Source organism: Gastrolobium bilobum, unplaced genomic scaffold (genome assembly GCF_033153095.1).
Source record: "Gastrolobium bilobum isolate Gb01-03AN ecotype WA unplaced genomic scaffold, APGP_CSIRO_Gbil_v1 utg12132, whole genome shotgun sequence".
NCBI classification, from domain to species: Eukaryota; Viridiplantae; Streptophyta; class Magnoliopsida; order Fabales; family Fabaceae; genus Gastrolobium; species Gastrolobium bilobum.
This window is the reverse complement of record NW_026899550.1, coordinates 167669-190740: the sequence shown is the minus strand read 5'-3', so window position 1 is coordinate 190740 and position 23072 is coordinate 167669. Positions and strand designations below refer to the sequence as shown.

The window sequence follows — 23072 nt, the reverse complement described above, 5'->3', positions numbered from 1 at the left end:
ATCCAATAGTTCCTACAGACACCACGCACTATAAAATGGAAATCCTAAGTTGCAAGTTGTCAGATGTTAAACTAATCATTAATTAGTTTAAAAGGTTTAAATATTTAAGAGAATTAGTCATTGATACCATATCAGTAAAGCAAAAACGGGTGTGTGCATTTAAACAGATACAATGTAATGTAAACCAGCACATGTAACCATGTGAGGGCTTCCCAGTCAAAGACAAAATTTGAATACAAGAGTAACATGAGCATTGCTCGTCTTTCCACTTAAATCCGTGAGGCTCATAATAAGCCATTGGCCATTCGCAAAATATAAACTTCCACCGTAATTTAAGTTGTTATTGTGCTGTACACATACACATTTGTTTAACAAACCTAGAGACAGACATTGACTATAGGAATAATCAAATCTAAATAAACCGTCAGACCCTTCCTCAATCTTGCTTACCCAAAAAAATATAAGATTATGTTCAAGAAGTAACAAATAGTACCAATTAATTAAGTACTGAGAGAATAGTCAAACCTTCTTAGTTGGAGTGCCAAAGTAAATAGACCCAGCTATAGATTCCATATATAAAATACATGTACATATTGGACTAGGCTTAACTTGTAGCTAGTGAACCACAAGCTAGCAACATACATGTTTCCAAGCCAGCCAAGGCCTCACACATAAGACCAACAATATTAACATATTACCACCGTGCGAGTACATCAACTGTATGAGATTGTTCCAGTTTAATTAATAATCATGATTTTAAATCTGAATACAAAAAAAAACACTTCCCGTTAAATCCGACTAGTTAGGTTATTTCTTAAATTCGAACCCATAACATTTCAGTCATGAAGGAACAATTTTACCATTACTTCCCCTTCCCCTTGTATTAAAAACTTAATAGGGTCATTCTGCCAAGCTCAAACCAGAATAGTAAAATATTGAATGAAAAGGTAGAAAAATATTAAATAAAACCATACCAACATATATTTATGAATCATTATTCCATGCAATAGATTCTCTTATAAATAGGTAGTCTCAGGGAACAGATCGATAAACGAGCATAGAAGAAAGTAAAAGAGGGAGGTAGTCCCAGGAAAATGATGAAGGGTCAATGCATCCCCAGGCTGAAAAGCAGCACGTGCAAGAACAAAAGTCCATCGCCAATGACCTTATTAGAGCGTCTTAGGGAAGCAGTGCTCCGTTTAATGATGTTGTCTGCTATTTCAAAGGCAACCAACAATCGCGGTGGCTCCGGTGACGGAGGACGGCAACGACGTCATAGCCCTTGTGATCCTCACCACAGCGAAGCTGTAGCAGATTGCATCGAGTTCATTAAGAAAAAGGCTGCCTCCGACACCGATGAGAACCGTCACTCTAGTGCTAGTAGCTCCGTCGACGACACGACAGAGATCGTCGTATCAGTGTCTGTCATGTCATGTAACACATAAATGCCCTCCTTATTTTGTTGGCAGCCAGGTTCCAGTTTTCCGATCATTTTCATTCCTTTTTTTTGGGGGGAAAACTAATTACTTTGTAATTTGATGTGATGAATTTGTGATATCAGCAGCGTGTGAGGATGTAGATATAGAATTCGAGATTTTTATGTATTTGTGAAGTTGGAGTAGTGTATAGATATATTTTCATTATTTTGTTCTTCTTTTCCTCTTTTCTTAGTGTTGTTTTTGACAGGGTATTGTTGGAACTGGACAAAGTAGTAGATGCAAATTAACGTGCATTTATGTCTTCTAGTTCCGAATTAATGGATCAACCCATTTTTTGTGTTTTTTTTTTTTTTTTGAGTGAAGGTGTGAATTAGAATCTTTTACTAGTGTGTGATTTGGACCCGTTTGGTTAGATGAAGGCATTTTTTTTTTTATTCTTGAAATAAAACTGAAACATAAATGAATTACATGTAGAAAAAAAATGGTGATTCCTTAATTTGTTTTCTTTTAGTTGGATACCAAATTAACTCTTAAGCTATAACTTGTTCTGGAGGTTTTTTTAGGCAAAGTCTATTGGGCTCAACATTAAATGTTCATATCTATAATTTTTAATTTTTTAGAGGACACTCTCATCAGTATATAATCCCCTACTTTTTTATGTTGTCCCTGTACACTGCTTAGTCAAAGGGACAAGACTGATTAAGTGGTACAGCTATACATTCTTTTTCTCACACTTGAGAGTAGTCTCGAAATATCCCCTTCTCCTATGAAAGGGGCATCTTCTCATCCACTCATTCCATGAGTTGTTACTCTACACAAATGTAGTCATTCACACACACTCCACTATTAATGTACACCACAATGCGAAGCTTCAACAGTGCTTTTGGTTTCTACCATTATCACTATGAACACCCATATACCAACAACTTCACTCTCTCTAAGAGATACATCTATGAACTGAACTCCAACAGTTCATATATTAACATATGAAACTTAAGTAATTAGAGGTAAAGATAGGTTCCCCCATTCAATTATACTTATATAAGTACTGGCTGTGATAGCAATTTTTTTTTTTCAGTTATTTGACAATACATTACTCATTCTGTACACATTCAAATAACAAATATGTTTGATAAAATTTAATAATAGTAATAATGGTAATTTATTGAGATTGAAACTGACGTTAATGTATCAATGAATGAATATTTAATCAAATAAATAAATACATTATGGTATATTTTTATTTGATAATTCAAAATTTTAAAATTATTATCAAGTGTAGCATTTATAATACTTCCCCTATTTTCTTGTACGAATGCTACACAATTTTATTTTATTTTTTTATGTGTTTATTATACCGTAGAGATATATATTTGTTCAGAATTCATCTGCTAGTCCTTTGTTTGAAATGGTTCAATCAATGTATTTTACGCCAGATGTAACAAATTGATGAAGATTAAATTTCATGCAGACTCTTAGCAATTTGATATCCAGATAATTAAATAAAGAGCGAAATCTCTTACTAAATATTTTTCTAAGGAAATATAATAGTTACAATATATGATAAGTGAGGAAGGTTATATTTACAACTTATTTTCATTTACAACCTCTTACAATCATATCTTAACCGTTGAATTTTGCCAATCAACGGTTATTATTTATTGCGAACTAATAATTAATTAATGAGTTTGATTTGCGAAAATAATAACCGTTTATTAACAAAAATCAATAATTAAAATATAATTGTAAAAGATTTTAAACGAAAATAAGTTATAAGTATTATAATAAGTTTAGTATAAATTAAACATATTTATTATGAAATTCGGGCCAATGTGTAAGCCCAAGTTGGTATACTTAATTTAAGAAATGAAGCCCATCCAGTCACTGTTGCTAATATTATCAAGCGACGAATAAGTTGGCGTTTCAGCAGCAGATTATGATATTATTAAGGGGGCGGTTATATTTATTATTATTTTAACTTTATTATTTTTACTACCTGTTCTGAATGCATACCTTAGGCCCACCGGTTGGATCTAATCTCTTGAAGTCCACATCTAGAATTTTTTAGATGATACCCATGGCAAGTCATAGAGGCTTAGCACTGGTACATTTCTCTTTCCTGTACTGCTGCCCCTATACACAGACAGTGGGCAGCATGCCTTGTCTCAGGACAAGACATGGCTTGATGAGACAGTTAATGGGACTGACCAACGGTCTTCCATACTAAAAAGGGCTCTCTTCTCTAAATACCCCCTTACACATGGAGGGAGATCTTCTTCTTCACTCTCTATCTATGTTGTTACTCTGCCCCTGTAGAGACATCTTTGCCATACACACACCCACTTATGCACATTATGGGAAGCCTCTACAATGTTTTGGTCTCTACCATTGTCACTATGAGTATCCCTATATTAACGTATTTCACTTTTCATGGGACACATCTACCCTGCGGTACACTACCTATTCTTATTGGATCAATTTGAATTCAACGGTTGAAAAAGAGAAAAAAATTACCTATCGTCATTGATTTTAAATTCAAATTGATCTAATGATAATCAAACAAGTAGTAAGAGTAGTAAGGCTAAAATGATAATAAGTATACCTTTTTCAATTATTAAAATTTATAAAAAGGATTAATTATTACGTTTATCCATCATTTTCCAACTCTTGTGTGTCAACTAATTAAACAGACATTAGGGTTGTGCTTGTTTCCTACAGTTTGAGGGCAACAACGATCTCCTGGATTCTGGAACGTCCTGTAAACACCTACCTATAGTTGAGTGTCATTGTAACATTATAAAAGAAAAGAAAAATGAAGAAATATTTCTTCTGTTGCTGCAGAAATATTTTCCCCTGCACCTGACTTAAAAGAAAAAAAATTTTTAAAAAAAAAATGGTGGACACCACCTTTTTTTTCTCTCTATTGCACATCTCCAACTTTTGTAATAACAGCAAGAGTTGAAAACACAAAGAAATATATATATATATATATAAGTTTTAAAGTTTCTAAAATTAGATAACTTTATCTAATGTTCATCAAAATACACAAATAAAAATATGTGGGGCTAATATTTTCTTTTTCTTTTTCTTCTCTTCAAATGGATTTTATGGACCCCACATATTTTTTTTATGTGTATTTTGGTAAATATTAAATAAAGTTATCTAAAGTAATTTTAGAAGCTTTAAACCCATATATATAAGGAAAATATTTTTTTTATGTTGTAGGAAAATAGTTACCTCATATTGTAAAAATAAAATTACAAATGGGACCTACAGGTAAGGGAAGAGAGAGAAAAATAATGGTGAAATCCACCCCTCTTTTGTGTGTGTAGAAAAATTGTTTTTATCATGTAAAATAAGATAAATATAACCCTATATATAATCATGGAATCTTCGAAACTTTTAATTGGTATTATTAATTTTGAAATTTATTATTTAGTTCTTAAATTATTATTATTATTATTCTATCAATTGGTCCTTCACATTAACATACATATTAATATATAATTTAACCTTTTATTATATAGTATCGTTAATTAAGTTATTTATTAAAAAATTATCTCATATATATATATATATATATATATATCTCTTTATAAAATAGATGAAATTAAAAATAATTATATGGATAATATAATCATAAATTATATAATGACACGGCAGAATGATTATTTGATTGCAGATCGAAGTCCTAGTTTGTGATTTGCTTTCCTCCGCTGTCAGGGCTCTATACACGGAAATGGGTTTCTTGTGCCATGGGGAGGAGATGTAGAATTAGGGAATAGAGTTGTTTTCTTTTGTTACAGACACCCACATTCTTTAATTATTTGTCAAATAAGGATAGAATGATTATATTGTTCGCTGTTCTTCAATTTTTGTTGTGGACCAAAGGAGATACGGAAGAAATCAAGAAATGTATAGAAAACTTTGCTTGAGTATAAAATGGATGGTGAACCTGGCTTTGTTGGGATATTTAATGATAGGAATTGAATGAAATTGAATATGATAGAATTAATGGAATAAAATTATTATATTATTATTTGGATATATTATGATAAAATATGGAAGAAGACTAATTAGTTGGTCCATCATGTACTTCCAAATATGAAAAAAGAAAAAGTTAAGAGTTACTGGATGAAATGAGATGGGTTCCGTTCCATACCAGCTTATTTCAAACAATTGCAACTAATTTTATGTCCCTCCATGTCATCACTTTTTATCAATCCAACCGTAGCCAAAGTGTCTTGCTCGTGTGTTCTTTTCTCTTTCTGGCCCTTTTTTGCCTGAGGTCATACAATTAAGCAGAGCTAGCTTTAATGTTATATGGCTGCAAACCGACTTCACATAACACTACACAAAAATTTAGTTGAAAAAGTGTGATGCATGATATGCCTCTTGTTGCCGCTAAAGGGTTTTACGTATTCCATGCCTCAAAAAGCTTCAAAGATCTTACTGGATTCGCAACTAAATCCCTTTCTATCGATAAGGAATAGAAGCAGTACTTGTGCTCTGTGGGATACATTAATAATATAATTCAATAATATGTTTATGTATAAGTCCAATAGGTGAAAGCATGGTTATTTTGATCCATATAGGCTGAAGTCCAATAGCAATTATTATATCTAAGGTTTGTTAAGCTGGAGGTAACACTGTTAAACATTTCAATCTATATTTCTTTGTCTCTTGGTGTAATACTTCAAGCACGTCTAAATCTTTATCTGTCAAACTCGTTATCTCCAACATGCTCTCCTCGCGTATATGGGACCATCTCAAGAAAAAGCGTCCATCCAAATTAAACTCGCGAATGTAAGCCTTTTACGTTTGTTCAATCATCGCAATCAAAATTAACAGATCAAAGTGAAGCTTGTGGTTGTTGAATCCTAGTTTTCTGTTCTCGGTTAACACTCGTGCGCTTGCCACAAGCTATGTGGATCATATCATATTTCCATAATCTTTTAACCTCACACGGAAGCGGTCTTATATAACCTTCCCCCACATTCACATGGGGGAATCACATAGATACTGACAAATTATTGTAGAATATATATGATAAAACTTCAATTCATTCAATGATAAGTTATGTGACATATTTTCCGGTACGTAAATATTTGACACTTTTATTAGCGAATGTAATAAATATTTGACACTTTTATTAAACTTTTTGTAATCATAAAACAATTTCATCCAAGCACCAGACTATACTTAGTGTTGAGATATTGTTGGGTTTGCTCTTTTACTAAAGCCCAAATGAGTTATTAGTATGAGAAGAGCCCAAGGAACCTAGAGCCCAATGAGCTAGGGTTTCTTGGAACCCATATAAATAGTACCTCTTAAGTCATCAGCATTCCAAGGTCTTTTTTGTGAGAAAGAGGCAAGCTCAGAATCTAATCAGTGCCCACACACTTCCCCTTCCTCCTCGAGAGATAGTTTGGAAGATCTGCCACAGTCCAGCTTCAAGGAGGTTGTTCGTGCTGCGGCGCTGAGGTGAGCTGTTCGTGAAGAGGAATCCTAACACGAGACCTGCGCACCGAGAGGTAATTGTGAAACAAGGATGATTCGGTAAGCATATCAATGTACTAGGTTCTAAACCGCTTCCGCATAAATCTAAGATTTCCTACAGATATATAGTTCCACATTGATTGTATGGGTAATTGATGTGACCTTTATAAGGCCTTACACACTCACACCTTTTGAGCTAGCTTTTGGGGTGGTGTATCCCAAAATTCTTGACACTTAAGGACATAATGGAACAGGTTACTGGTGGACCGGGCCTGGTGTGATAGAAGTATGGACTTAGGGTTTGGAGGCCCGGGCCACTATTAACTACGGTGACGACAACCGAATAATTATGCGTTATTTACGAATTAAGTGGGTTCAAACTTCAAAATATATACTCTCCTAGTTGCAGGGTCGCAGTTTGGCACAGTCTATGGTTTCTCATAATAATTCTTCTTAACGGACCCGTTCATTCTTTGTTTCTCTATGCAATTTGATAGTCATATCCTTCTGTCTGTCTGTCTCTGTGTCCATAGATAGATAGATAGCTCCATAAAATGCTCAGAGAAAGATAAAGCTGTACAAGAAGATAAAGCTAAGAGAAAAAAGAAAGCCAAACTTACCGTACAAGTTGTCAGTGGCTTAAGACCGAGACGGCTTCAGTGGTCCCCACATAGATCTCTGTCGAGAGTGGTGTACACCCTCACGCGCCATAATCAGAATAATATCAGAAACAGGTCACACTGTCTATTAACCTTAGGCTAAAAATTAGGTCATTAATGCATCACAGATTCATAGAAAATGACCGAGTGACTTTTCTTTGATGCACAGGATTTGCCCTGGCTGATTCTCTTGTTCTTGAATGTGGTCAATGAAAAAGACTAAAATGGTTTAGTACTCAAATCCTTCATATATTCCAAGCCAAATATGACAATTATGAGAGTTGGTAGTTGCATATGATTAACACTGTTATTTCTTTTATTATGTTTAGTTACGGAAAAACTTAACTTCCATTATCATTATTATTATCTTTTTCTAAAGCCAATCATTCAATTAGCAAATAAATGAAAGAATGTTTGTGTGAGATGGACAAAATAACATAATCATAATTAATTAGTCAGTGTCAGTCCATTAAGTTCCCAACATGACATGTGTCAAGTTGGGAACAACTCTTGACTGAGTACAGTACGAGACCATTACATTTTCCCACTGATTAACCTTAACTAACTCAACATACAGAGCTTAAAACTGATTATAGAAAGATAATCAACTAAGCAAAGCTATCATATTCAAATTAATAAGTTGAGTAGGGAGCTAGGACATAAGCATTCAAGCGAAATCTGGAGATCTGCCAGTGTAGGAGTTGAGACTAAGCTCCAAGGAAGTACGAGAAACGTTCTTGAACCCATCTTCGGTCTGATACCAGCCACCACCATAGTTAGAAGAATTCGAATTGAGGTTGTAATAGCCATGGATATCCTCACCGTGCATAGGGAACAAAGGGAGGGTTTCAATCTCAGGGGCACTATCATCTTCTTGTTCTTCTTCAAGGGTTTCTTCAGTTGTCCTTATTTTGTCAAAGAAAGTGGCGTAGGCTGAGGAATAGGGGTCCACGCCGACCCATCCCAAGTTGTGGTTTATGGCACTTCCAACATGGCCACTGCTGCCTCCAGCTGATATTGAGCAGTCCTAAAAAAAGGGTTCAAAACAAATGAAGGATCATGAAAACTTGATTGAAATGCATGCTTCAAACTAATTTGCAGAAAAGATCTCTAAAACTAGTAACATGTTACGAGATAACTAGTGAACTCCTTGTTTAAACATGCTACTTCCTCTCTCAAGTTGCTGGCTTCAAGAGAAATGTAACTTTAACTTCATGAAAAGTTTTCCTTTATGCTTAACTTTGTCGTTTTAGAAGAGTTTCAAGAGACCAATATTGTGGTTCTTCCTTTTATGGAAGTTTCAAGTATTGAACAATGTAAATGCGTGAATTGTCGCTCCTTTTTGTTGTTAAATAAGATATCACATGGGTCATGAAATACAGTGGTAGACTATCACGTCCTTGTGCACTCTCCAATCTCACACGGATCCATAAAGTCTGTGATGATGGATCATGTATATATGCTTTCCGTTTCAATGCATTACAAAACTACATAAGCTAGGAATTCATTTGGGAAAAAAAAAATTAAAAATTATATTCAGGTCCATATAAAGTTCCAGAGTAATCCTAACTTACCCTAAAACTCTTTTCCATGGGCACAGATCCATACCCATAAGTACCCATCTGACCAACAGTAACCATCTCAGCAGAAGAAGAAGACGCCGAAGTGATCCCTATAAAAACATGACAACAATATAAGATATACGTCCAATTAATTAGTTCCTCTTAAAAGGTCCAGAGCTAATGAAGTAAGTTAAGAGAGAGAGAGAGAGAGAGGTTAAGATATGGTTGATTTACCGGCAGATATGTTGGAATACTTGGTGTGAATGGGGTCTTCAGGTTTCCAAGGAGCATTAGTTCCACCTCTTTGCATGGGAACATCAGAGGTGAACCTCTTCTTCTGCCTTTCTCGAGCTTTGTGGTTTTGGAACCAATAAAAGACATTCTTGCCTTCAATCTTACCATACTGTCTCAGCCTAGCAGAGATTCTCTGAATCTGTTCTGCACTTGGGGATCTAATTCCATTGTTGTAGTAAAGGTCCTTCAATATTCTTATCTGGTCTGTTGTGGGAGTCCACCGTGTACTACTTTGCCTGCTCAGAAATCCCCCTTTTCCACTGCCGCCATCCTCGTTTGGTGAGTGCTGTTGTTGTTGTTGAGGTTCCATGATGGACTCAAAACAAGAAGAAAACAAAGAGAAGCAAACAAAACAATATTGTTGGGTTTTGGATAAAGAGAGGGAGAGAGAGTAGAGGTGTTAGGTTAGGTGAGGGAGAGTGCGTGAATTGGAGGGAATAAGAAGGGGATGATGGGGTTATAAACTTATACTAGGGTGGGAAAGAAGAGGCACATGGTACATGGAGTGATAAAGAGAGAAAATCACAGAAAATATCTGGGAGAGAAGGACTGAAGTTGACAGAGTGAAGTTCATAAAAAGGGAAGGGACAAAAGAGAGCTTAGAAAGTGAGGGTACCACCAGGAATTACTTGTATGAAAAGGCATGACCAGGTATGAAATAAAGCATTTTTCCACACATACACACAGAGAGGCGGTGAGAGGTAGAAAAATGAGGTATGAAATGATATATATTGGATGGAAGGAAAGAAAAAAAAGTAGATGTTCTGAATGAATGAATGAATGGCAATAGAATGATGCGGGTTGTGATTTGGGAGTTCAATAGGTTCTTCTTTTGATGGAGATATCACACATGGCCCCTACATATATTTTTTTTATTTTTTCAACTTTATAATTAAGTCGAATCAGCAAGCTACAAAGATATTCTTGTACTTACCTGAAAAATGTGAAGGGTAAAAATGTATTTGTGAACTTATTATCTATCTCATGGGTCCCAACCAATACATAAGCCGTGTTTCCATTAGGGTTTTTTTTTTTTTTTTTGTTGCTCTGCATATGGTCCGCATATTCTATAGGTATTTCAGGAATTCTAATTGTACTTCTGAGTCAGTGGGAGGACTGATAAATGTTTGGGCTTGATGTGCAATGAAGACTACATTGTGGTTTGGATGGTACACCCAATGTGACAAAGATTTTCAATATATATACAGTCTCTTGAGAAAAGAGATTCAAAAGGCCTATTATAATTATTTTGGCACAAGCCTGAATTATCAGTGCTGGCCAATGACCGAAAAACAGAAACAAAAACAGAAAAATAAGCCACTTTTGTTTACACGTAACCTTTTAAAATTGTTTATCCTCAACCAGAAATAAGTTTCAGTTTCTTCTTGCTTTCTCTCCATCAAGATCACACAAGGAGGTTACGATTCTCTCTATCTGAAGAAAAAGAAAATAGAGAGACAAATAAGATAGGCTCGAACGAAGAGAAAATCTTAAACTCTGTATAGTGAGTCTATTGAAACGGTTTAGTTAGAAAAAATAAGTTAGTTGTCAAATAAGCTAATTAATAACCCTTTGCTTTCTCTTGTCTCTTTTCTCTTTTGTCTCCATGCGTAGCCCACAAAATCTCCCATCCCAAAATAAAACCAACATTGTTATTCATACATAATTTTAATTTATATTATTTGTATATGGAAATATTTACGTCAAATTTATGATTGATCAAAGCAACTAATTAACAACCCATTTGGGTAGTACTATAGTGTTCGGATATATTGTTCTCCATAAACCAATCGGATAATTTAAATATGTTGATATTTTGTACCTCAATACGCTATACCTAGAAAAAATAAAATAAAAAATCAACGAGCCATGCAAATTTAGGCCGTATTTATTTGAATTTTTCATAAACAGATTATATGTCACCTTATAGTTAAGCTGAAGGTGAACAATTTAAAGAAGTTCACAAATATTAAACACAACCATTAAAATAATATGCAAGTAGTTTTGTAGCTAGCTAGGGTACAAATGTAAAAGTAAGTTGATGAAATTGTGATGGCTACAGGTCTCTGTGCGACGGAGCACGCGCCCCAAAAATTAAATGCTTTGGCATTAAATGCAATGGATGTCATGGTTTCTGGAGCTTTTTCTGTGTTTATCTTCGTGTGAGATCAGAACTCGAAAGCTACATCATTTTTTGCCACTGCCGCTTAACCTGCGGTTCAGCTTTCAGCGTTTTATGCTATTTGCTCTGTAAGCAACCCTTGAAAGTGAGTGAGCGCAGTGAAAAGATGTGCCCGAGCAACTGCTGCAATGTATATATATTTAGTACCAGTCTGTAAAAAATATTACTACCCAAAACTGAATTCATCACTCCAAACAATTTATTGATTCAAGCCATGAATCTTACAACCTTGATCCTTATCAATTATAAGTTAACTTCACTGGGGTATCCCTAATTGTTAACAAATAAGCAAATTGAAGTTCGTGATATGAGTGTGTGTGTGTGTGTATGCTTCATTAGGGCAATTGTGATATAGAATATATATAGCTCCATGTTGCCTCTTGCTCGGTGTTTTTAATTAAAAAATAATTAGATGTTTCTTAAAAAGCAATATGTATATAAGCAAATGAACATACAATTAAAAAAATAATAATAATAATAATAACAAGGCTTTTGTTTTATTTTATTTTTCTCGGGTACGTATATAATACTCTACGGTAAAGTAGTACAAGTTTTACATAAAAACGAACCAATCAGGGAAACTAGGGTGGAAGGAACTGTTCAATCTTTCCTTGAATTCATTCAGTTGTAACAGTCTCGTTCATTTGATAGTTGATACAAAACAAAACATTGGAAACGTTATTCAATCCTTCGTGTACGTGTCTTTACGTTTCAACTTTTCAGATTGCATAATTTGCTTGATTTTGACACCGCCATCATGAGATTTGGCTTTCTTTATCATGCATTTACATGGCATTGCTTGGAGCTTCCCCTCTCTCTAGCTATCCCTGCCTTTCTCACCCTTTAATTATTTTAAAAATTCATTGGCCAAATGGTCACATTCTTCTGTTAGATTTACCTTTTATATGCCTTATTTTCCTAGCAAAGTCCTTCATCTTTCATCTCTATCTCTATCTCTCTTATCCGAAATCCTGAGCCGCTTACCTCATAAGGGAGTGCCCTAGCTAGAGACCTCACAGCCGCAGTGGTACACTTCCTAGTCTTACGGGTAATCATCTAATTTTCCACCCGTATCTCTAGAGATACATCACAAAGATCATTTCATATCTCTCTATCTAGACTTCTACTTCTACTTGTCTCATTTTCTTTTTCCTTTCTTTCTTTCCATGTTTTAGATAGTGACTTTGCAGCCATATAGAGTAAAATCCTAGCCATACAAGCTTTTTCGCTTCTCATTTTGATTTTGTTCATATTCTGTACGATCATTTTCAAAGAATTAGATTCAAATAGGATATGGCCTTTTTAATTTGTATTGTGTACAGAACTGATTTCTTACATATATTCTTTTGCAATACGGCTTTGAAGGTTTTGAAGGCAATGGTTACTTTCATGAGTTTAATATCCTATTTCATGTGTGATATGATTGTAGACTTGACCCTTATTTCCAATCAATTAAGCTTTGGCTTATAACTCAAAATAACCATTGGAATAGGAATTGGGGGGGGGGGGGGGGGGGGGACCACACCCCAGCCATAAATGTTTGAATTATGATCACTACAATTATATTCTTAAACCGTAGATAAATTCAACCTTTTAAAATTTGTTTAATAAAATTTTAACAAAAAAAATGGTTATTTCAAAAGTTTTGGATATAAATATGATACCAAGCTTGAGAGAGCCTCGCTCGGCCCACATTTGGTAGTTTTTTTTTCTAATCCTCGGCAAAATATTGATATTAATTGATACAAATTTTAGAAGAGCCTCGTCCTAAAAGCTAACTCATAAGGTGGGTGACCCGAAATCTATATAAACTACACATTAGAAGTTTATGTTTTCGTTATGGGACTCTATCTCGTATCTTGCAATTGAATCGTAACAAAATATTATTTTTTTTCCTCAATCAAATATCTTTGTCACTCATTTCATGTATTTTTTACTAATTTAATATGTAAGTGTGATTCTTTTTGTGCATTATTAAAACATTTTCTTAAAATTACTTATGAATTAATATATCTAAACATAAATGATATTTTTTTATAGTTGATTTTCTTATAAAATTGATTATACACATGATTAACTTTTAACATATTAATTTTTTTACATAACTAATCCAAACAAACACTAAATACAACAAATATTTTATTAGAGGAGTGCAAGATGTGTCTTGCTTTTAATCTAAAAATGTAGCACCGATCATTAACCAAACAAAATGCAGAGAGGGTTTCCATTAAAAGCTCTAATTAACTTTGCTGTTGGAGATTTTTTTAATAACTTATGTGAGATTTTTTTACTAAGTGCATATATTATACGGACTAAATTCAACAATTTTTTTGACACGAGACTGATCAATTTAGTTTCATTTGCGGATACCAATCTATATCTGATTTCCTGATTGGTTTCTATCTACTTTTTGCATATTGCAGGAAGACATAACATACCTGGGAGGGAATATATATATGGTAAAAATGTTTATCTTTTTAAATGACACAACTTATATCCTTTCACTCTCACAAAGAGGTGGGACCCACACCTTTTTTTTGCCAACTCTCTCTCCTCCTTTATCTATCTCTTTCTCTTTCTTAAAATGACACAACTTTACATCCTTTAAAATGACACACATTTTTTCCTATATATATATGTGTGTGTGTGTGTGGAAATAATGAATATTCTGGACGATCCAGTGCACTATGTATTTCCGAAAATACATAGTTAGAATAAATATTATAATAATGTACTTCCAGGAGTACATAGTTATAATATTTACTATAACTATATACTTTCGGCCAGGAGTACATAGTTATAATAACGTTCTTGTGGAACCAATGCACTCTACGAAAAGAACATAAAGGTTCAACGATTTTGATGATAACAAACAAGCATGGAAAGAAAGCTTCAAGGTGCAACCATAAAAAAGAAGTCTAAACAAGATCAAGACTCAAGCTTCAAGAGAAGTCTCTAAGTCCAAACTCAGAGTAATATACTATAGGACTTAGGATTATTTGTAAATTAATTCCTTACAAGAACGAAGCTCAAAGTATTTTTCAAATACATGCATTAAATCATCATTTGACATTCAATACATTCCTAGCATGAAAACATAGTTTTCAATATTCATAAAATGTTTAAACAATATTTGAAACTGATGTGAATCAAGAGAAAACTATTTTAAGGCGAAATCCAACCTTTCAACAGGTTGGTAATCGATTACCCAACAATGGTAATCGATTACCCTTCATGGTAATCGATTACCTACTGTACAGAAGACAAAAATAACAGCTATAAAACGGCTAGTTTGCGAAAATGAGTAGGAAAAAGGCCATGGGGGCCCTCTATAAATAGAGACTACTGTTCTCATTGATGGGACACACTTTTTGATCATTATTACTCATTAATTTTCATCCTATTTGCATTATTCTTGTCTTCTTGATCATAAATTCTCTTTGAGCTTTATTCTTGTGAGAGTGTCATATACCGTTGTTCTTCAACTTGTGTTATTTGTACTTTGAGAGTACTTAGCCATTATTAAACACCTTCCTTTGAATTCTTGAATAGTTAGGGGAATTAACCCTATACACTTGAAAGGTCACCAAATTCCTAAGAAAATTTGGAGTGAAAAATTGTAAGGCATCAAGAGCCCGAAGTCTTGAAAAGTTGTAGTGGTTTGTCAAGCACCCTCAAGCTTGATAGTTAGTGAAAAGAATTGATCGAGCGGCTTCAGTCTGGACGTAGGTCACGGTGGTGGTAACCGAACCAGGATACATCTAGTTTGCAATTTCTCTAACCTTAATCTCTTTATTTAAGTATTGAAATTGCATTTTAGGTTGTCTTTATATACTCGCTTGCTTACTTTGTTGTTCACTACACTTGCTCTTACACTTAGATTTTTTCTTATTAAATCACTTTATTGAAGAAATAGTGTTTAAAATATCAAAGGAGGTACTTTGCGAAAAGATTTTGTAAAACTCAATTCACCCCCTCTCTTGAGTATTGAAGCCACTTGTCCAACAATTCTGACTACCAATATCTAATTACCATTTGATCAATATTTTTTCTCTCTTCAAATTTTTTTCAACATTCTCTCTCTCTCTGATCCAATGGTTATGGGATAGGTAGTGAGTTGATAGTGAATTTTTTGGTAGTAAGAATATCAGCATATATATATATATATGGGGAAGGATCCGTTTACAAATTTTTTGTACAAATTTTTACAGATTACACTATCTTCAACCGGGAGAATACAGTGTAGTTTGTAAACAAAAAAATTTTGTAAATATAACATGCCCTATATATATATATATATATATATATATATATATATATATATATATATGGAAATATACTTATGTTGTTGGTGCAAAAAAAAAAAAAAAAAAAACTTTTGCAGCAACACATAACAATGCCAGGATACGCTGGCGGATCCCGGCCTTTTATTTTTTATAAAAAATTAGTGGGTTCCAGTTTTCTGTGTCTGCTGCACCCAGTGTTATTAAACCCGACCCGGGTATCGATCTGGTGGGAATACTGGGTCACTGGTTGGACCGGTTGACCAGAATATATATATATATATATATATAAATTTAATTATATTCTCCATATCTAAAATAAGTTAAACAAGGTTTACTAAATAAGCTAAAAAAATTACCCAATCACACTTCTACAAGTTCATAAAACAAAAATAAATGAAAATGCACTCTATTACTATGTCAATTTAAATTGCAACTCATAATTTCCATAGAATACCCTCTCAATGACTTTAAAAAATGTCATATGTTGTGAACTTATATTTTTCAAATTCATCTACATTGAAATGACATATGTACACATTCTCTTAATTTATTGTTCCACAAATTACTTTAGTATTGGAAGCTGAAATTTGAGATCATTGTAGAAGAGTATACTACTAGCAAATAAAATTAGAAAAAAATTTAAAATAAGTACTACATTTTTTTTACAAGATGAAACAATTTTGATTTTTTTATATTTTTTTATAAAAATGCATGACCCGATCGGGTCACCGGGTTTGGTCGATTATGCCGGATTTTGACCGGGTCTGATGCATGGCCGATCCGATGCTTGACTCGAACCGGTTCGATGACTGGTTTGTCGGGTTGCGGGTAGACCCGGCCGGGTTTCACAACATTGGCTGCACCAAAAAAAGATCTGCAATCGTTGCAGAAAAAATGAACCTATATATATATATATGTGTGTTTGCTTTTTCTATAGTCAATGTAGATAACTTATCTACGTTGAGCTCAAAATGACATCATTTTGAGGCAGAAATTAAGGTATTTTTGTAATTATAATTTATTCCAGGGTTATAATAGTTTTTTTTATTATAGTTTTTTAATTTTTCAACACAAAACAACGTCATTTTAGAAGCGAATGTAGATAACTTATCTACATTCACTGTAAAAATATTAAAGCTTATATATATATACATACATACATATATATAGGGCAGGTTCTTTTTACACTAGTGTAAGACTAACAAGTCTTACACTACATCTCTACCGTTGATGGACGAAAATCCTTTGTATTTGTAGTGTAATTAATGATTAATTAATATTAATTAATTCATATGACTTCCTAAATCATAATCGTTGAATGCACAAAAATCAACGGTTGAGATATGGTGTAAGACTTCTTATTCTTATTTCTTACACCGGTGCATGAATAAGAAGACTTACACTCAATCACGATTGTTGATCTACTTGTATCCAATAGCTCATATAACTAGAAAATTATAGCCATTAAATAAAAGTGAAATCAACAACTAAGATTAAGAGTATAACTTACACTGGTGTAAAATGATCGTGACCCATATATATGCGTGTGTGTGTTTTTTTTTTCAATTTTAATACAATTCTAGTATTAAAAAAAAAAGGTACTTCACAATATTTAAGGGTGGAAATGACCATAACTTTCTTAAAGATTTGTTTTACATTAAGTTCTTCAAATAAGTTAATATAATTATCATTAGATAGACCAAGAAGTTTAGCCTTTAGGTAGGTTAACGAATTCATGCATTCAAAACACTGCGATGTAAATCCTAATGATAATAATAATAATTAGATAGTTAAATATGTTAATCAATCAAGTCTAATTTTTTTCATCTCCTTGTTGTACTATAACTGATCATACCCCCTTCTTTACCATAATATTCATTTAATAATTATCATAGGAGTTAAAAAATTATTAAAAAAATATTATTTTTATGAAGAAATATATATATATATATATATATATATATATATATATGACAAAAATAATTTTTATTGAAATTTAAAAATGTGATCACCTGATTAATTATCTCTTACTTAATATTCTCTCTTATCTCTTATTTGTTTATCCTTTATAAATTCTCATATTGAATACTAACTTCTGAATTATCCGTGCATTACACCAAGATGATTGAAACATAATGTAAAATGTTTTCGACATCTAAACAAAATCATCTACAACAGTATTAGTTGCAAAGTATAAAAAATCGTAGAATATTCACAAGTTTCAAATTAATATATGACACTTTTTAATCCATTATTTTACGTAGAGCTTAAAAAGTTTTGGGCCATTGATTTACATTATGTGAAAAATATATATAAACATCTTCTTGTGGATTTATCTTTTTTCAAATGAAAAAAAAAAAGTTGACTTGAAATACTGAAATAGACTTGATTTGTAACTAATAATAGTAAGTTAAAGATTGCTGATATTAGTTTTAAATTAATTACAAAAAACAAAAAAAAAAGTTTTAAATTAATTACTGGTAAATAAAACTATTTTAAACTTACATTGAATGCTTATCTAAAACAACCTCCATGCCTGGTCCAAAACAAGCCAATTTGACATCGTGAACCCCGCGCGCGTGGGCTTAGGCACCTGAGTTTCTTTTCCTTTTTCTTTTTTATTAAAAATTTGATATTATTTTATGTTTTTTTCTTTTCTTTTCTCAATAACATCCTCTGCAGATTCTTTTTCAGATTGGTGAAAACATTGAAAAGTCTAGTCATGTATCAGAGTCAGACGTTCATCGAGGTGAAATTTCCATTGCTGCACCCGAGACATTCTTGGGTGCAATGCATTGTATTGCCTCTCATCTCATTTACAATAATCTTATTCAGAAAACACATTACAAGGAAATTGGGTAATTATCAATCAATAGATTATATATACAGTGATTGTAATAAAATTGACACGTAGTTTTTTTCCCCTTCTACATTGACACATGTTTCTTATCAATTTGTTTAAGCTCAGAATTTAATAAAAAAATCTAACTGGCCAAATTACTAAAGTAATTTTTTTTTAAATTTTTTTAGTTTAGGAACAAAAATAGTTAAAAATTATATTTGATAAAACTGATTTATTTATCTATATAGAACATAAACCGGTAGGTAATAAATTAAATTTGAATATATAATATATATATATATATATTATTTTTATTGTCGGACACACTGTTTATAAAATACATAAATTATAAAATATATTACCAAATTTGAAAAATAAAACAAATGGAAATTTCTTTAGTTATTAAATATGGATTTATTTTTCTGCAGTCAATATAAATAAGTTATTTATATTGAGCTCAAAATGACATTATTTTAGGACGAAAATTAAAATACTTTTATAATTAAAATTTATTTCAAGATTATAATAGTCTTTTTCATTATAATTTTTTAATTTTTCAACTCAAAACAACATTATTTTAGAAATAAATATAAATAACTTATTTACTTTCACTATAAAAATATTAAAGCCATATACACGTCGAGCAAATCGTTTTAACTCAGACATGTGTTTTGGCCTTTTCTCTACGACACAAAACAGCAGGGAACTGTGAAAATTATGTTCGAATCAGCTTTCACTCTATTAAATAATATCGAATAAAAATTAAAATTCTTTTCACGTTATCATATTTTTGTTATACTAAATTTGTCTACAGTGATTTTTATTTGAAAATTTCTACTTGATTACTTTTGCCAACTCAACCAAACAAATCCTCAATAGGTCTAATTAGTGAAATCCATTTTTTCTTTGTTTCAAGTTTTTATTATGGGTAATTACATGTGTAATAAGGATCATAGAAAAGAGTTATTACCATGTTTCAAAACCCCAAAGATTTTATTTTTGATAAATTAAATGCACAAGATTATTTACTGGAATCAAAATTAAAATACTTAATTTATGCGTTAGCCAAACCAGTTTGAGAACAACTATCCATAAAGATTTAAGCCCAAAGGAATCAGTTTCTGGGCGGGCTTGTCGGTCATAAAATGGGCCACTTTGTAGGAAACCAGATCCCTCCTTTGCCTTCAAAAGTATTCTCACTACCAACTTAGATTGTTGAATCGCAATAGGTACCGTATCGAATATCGTTTAGCCGATTTTTCGTATCGTATATCGAGAATTGTATCAAATAGTAAAATATTAAAATATAATAAAAAATAATTTAAAATATATGATATTAATTAATATCATAGAAACCCAAATTCCAAAAATAATCCAACGATCAAAATACATAAAGTGTAAATCAGTTATTCTCTTATTCATCAATCATTAAAATTAGGGGTGTGAAAAAATATTGATTCACTTACCCTACCCTTGATCTGACCTTGACCTGTCCCATAAATACTTATTTTTTGAACTGGGTTTAAATACTGACCAATTTTTATTTGGATCAATTTTTGACCTGACTTGTTTTAATAATGATCCATTGACCCAAAACTTGACCCAGACCCATATGTGAAAAAAAAAGAAAAAGAAAATTATAATTACGTTAAAAGAAACGTTTTACTGTAAAACAATTACGTCACAAATTTTGATTACAATATTTTTCGTCAAAATTTGTGACTAAAAACATTTCTATAAAAAAATTTGACGGAATTTTTTTTTTGTCAAATTTTGTTACAAAAGCTAAATTTCGTCAAAATGTTTCAAAAAACAACATATTCATTAAAAATTTCGACGAAACACATTGTCATCGAAATTTTTTGATGGAAAATTTTTTTATAAAAAAACTTTACAGAATTTAAATTTCGGCGAAAACATTTTCGTTAAACTTTTTGAAAAAAAAAATTCGCCGAAATTTCTAGCGAAACACATTTCCATAAAAAATTTCTGACTAAATATTTTCGTCAATTTTTTTAATAAAAAATATAACCATCAAAATTTTCAACGGAACACTTTTCTGTCAAAAATTTGTGACAAAAAATATTTCGATTAAAAATTTTGACAAAAAAAATATTCTGTCAAAATTCTTTAGAAAATCTAAATTTCGTCGAAAGTTTCGAATGAAATATTTTCCTCAAAACAATTTCAGTTGAAATTTTCGTCAGAACACATTCCCATCGAAATTTTGAACGAAAAACATTCCGTCAAAATTTGATGGAATTTTTTTTTTCGTTAAAAACATTTGATGGAGGAAATCATTTTCGTCAAAAATTTTTATGGAAACTAAATTTCGTCGAAAATTTCGATAGAAAATTTATTTTTGTAAAAAATTTCATTAAAGAAAATATTTCAACGCTTTTCGACAAAAATTACTCCAACGGAAAAAAAAAATTGGGACGAAATTTTCGTCGTTTGCAACGTAGAAATTTCATGAGTTTAAAAAAAAAATCAATAACTATAAAAAAAACAAATTAAAAACATGTTTTGAAATCAAGTCAAAAACGGATCAGGTTGAATTTGACCACTTCAGAAACCAAATCAGAGCCACTTCAGAAACCAAGTCAAGTCAGATCCGAACCGGTTCTGAACTAGTTCAAAAAAATTCAAACCAAGTCAGATCTGACTTAGATCAAATTAAAGCGGGTCAGGTCAAAATAACTGACCTATAAAACTAAGTGAGGTCGAGTCGGCACAAAAACCTGACCCGACCTGACTCATGCACACCCCTAACAAAATTAATATTATCACTACTTTCACTATCAACATCTATCAGTGACATAGCTAATTTATCATCATTTTTATTAGGGTAGTCATTTGACTCATCTCTCATTTATTGTTCAACAATCTGAGATCTTTTTCCTTATCATTCTTGTTGGCTGAATTCGTTGGACGTTTATACCCTTTGAATGATTTTCAAAAATAAAATATTTCTTCCTTAGAAATTGAAGAGATTTAGCATATTTATTTAATTATTTTTTATTAATATAGATTTTTCATATTGATTTTTGTGTTTAAATCACAAATTAAAATTTTATTTTCTTTCCTTATTAATAATAATTTTTAGATTTTTTTAATTTAAATCATAAATCAAATATTTATTTCTTTTTATATTAAAAATTATAATTTTTGATTTAATTTTTGTATCATATAATATATATACTGTATCGTTCGATACAAATTTATTTCTGATATACCTAACTATATGTATAAGTGTGCTTGTCAATCGGATGATATCGTATGATAACTATGCTACCAACAACGGGTCACGACCAAAATGTCCCTCCTTCAACACCATGGTTCTCGTAGATTAAAACCCAACAACTGCACTAGTAGCAGCAGTCATGGCAACGATGATGGGACCAACGTGTCGAACTCAAGCTATATTTGATTAATAAATATATTTTGATTAAGGACTCCTTCCTTCTTATAAAGTTTATAACGATGAAGAGTCTTCTCTGGGTTTATATATAAGTATACATCAATTATCTGTCTACTACACTTTTCTGCTTTCCAACATTATTATTATTTTTTATTACTGTTTTAAATAATTAAAAAATAATATTAAATACATCTTATTAATCCTTTAAAGATTTAAAGATAAACATTATGATAAAATAGTGGCATTTTATTATAAATTTTGCATAAATTAATCTCAACCATCCATAAACAAATTAATTGTAATTACTAATTAGAGATAAAAGAAAAAACACATAAAGATAGAAAGTGAAGAAAGAATAATATTTATTTATAAATAGTTGAGATCGTTTATTTAACATGACCTGATAATATTAATATGATTAATAGAATGAGGATATACAGACTAACGTTAATCAAACGAATTATTATTATTTATTTATTTATTTTCTATATGAATCTTAATTATTTGTTCGAGGTCTTGGGTCTCACATTAGTTATATGATAATTAATGTGAGATTTATAAGATATTGAACATTTATTTTTTGAATTAATTTTTGAGCTAGTGATTTATTCCTAATAATTGATATTTTCATTCAGAATTGAGCCCACAAAAAGTGTTATTTGTAGGCTGAATTAAGATGTCGTGTCTGGCCGATACAAAATATTTCTACCAGATATATTAAACCCTAGAAAGAAAAACAAGTAATGTTACTATATTTTCTTTTTGGAAAAAAGCGAGTAAGAAAAACAAAAGAGCAAAAGGGAAAGGAGCACTAGCAGCTTATAGCAGATTTTGGTTTTCATCGTCCTTTTTTTCTTTTTCTTTGTAGTAAATTTCCGTTTTGGTCCT

The 23072-nt window shown here is 31.8% G+C and overlaps 1 protein-coding gene across 1 annotated transcript; it reads right to left on the bottom strand.

Moving 5' to 3' along the window:
- Positions 1-8264: 8264 nt before the first annotated feature.
- Positions 8265-9763, bottom strand: LOC133291423 (protein WUSCHEL). The gene is made up of 3 exons (XM_061489688.1): positions 9394-9763; positions 9172-9269; positions 8265-8624 (listed from the first exon to the last, which is right to left on the bottom strand). The coding sequence occupies exons 1-3, from the start codon at positions 9761-9763 to the stop codon at positions 8265-8267; spliced, it is 828 nt and encodes a 275-aa protein (XP_061345672.1).
- Between the last annotated feature and the right edge of the window lie 13309 nt (positions 9764-23072).

What these genes read in the sequence shown, in the direction of transcription:
- LOC133291423 (XM_061489688.1), bottom strand. Translation starts at nt 9,763, where the DNA reads ATGGAACCTCAACAACAACAACAGCACTCACCAAACGAGGATGGCGGC. An exon ending in GTATTCCAACATATCTGCCG is followed by an intron (nt 9,270 to 9,393) that starts GTAAATCAACCA and finishes ATGTTTTTATAG; the next exon opens with GGATCACTTCGGCGTCTTCT. An exon ending in CCATGGAAAAGAGTTTTAGG is followed by an intron (nt 8,625 to 9,171) that starts GTAAGTTAGGAT and finishes CCCTTTTTTTAG; the next exon opens with GACTGCTCAATATCAGCTGG.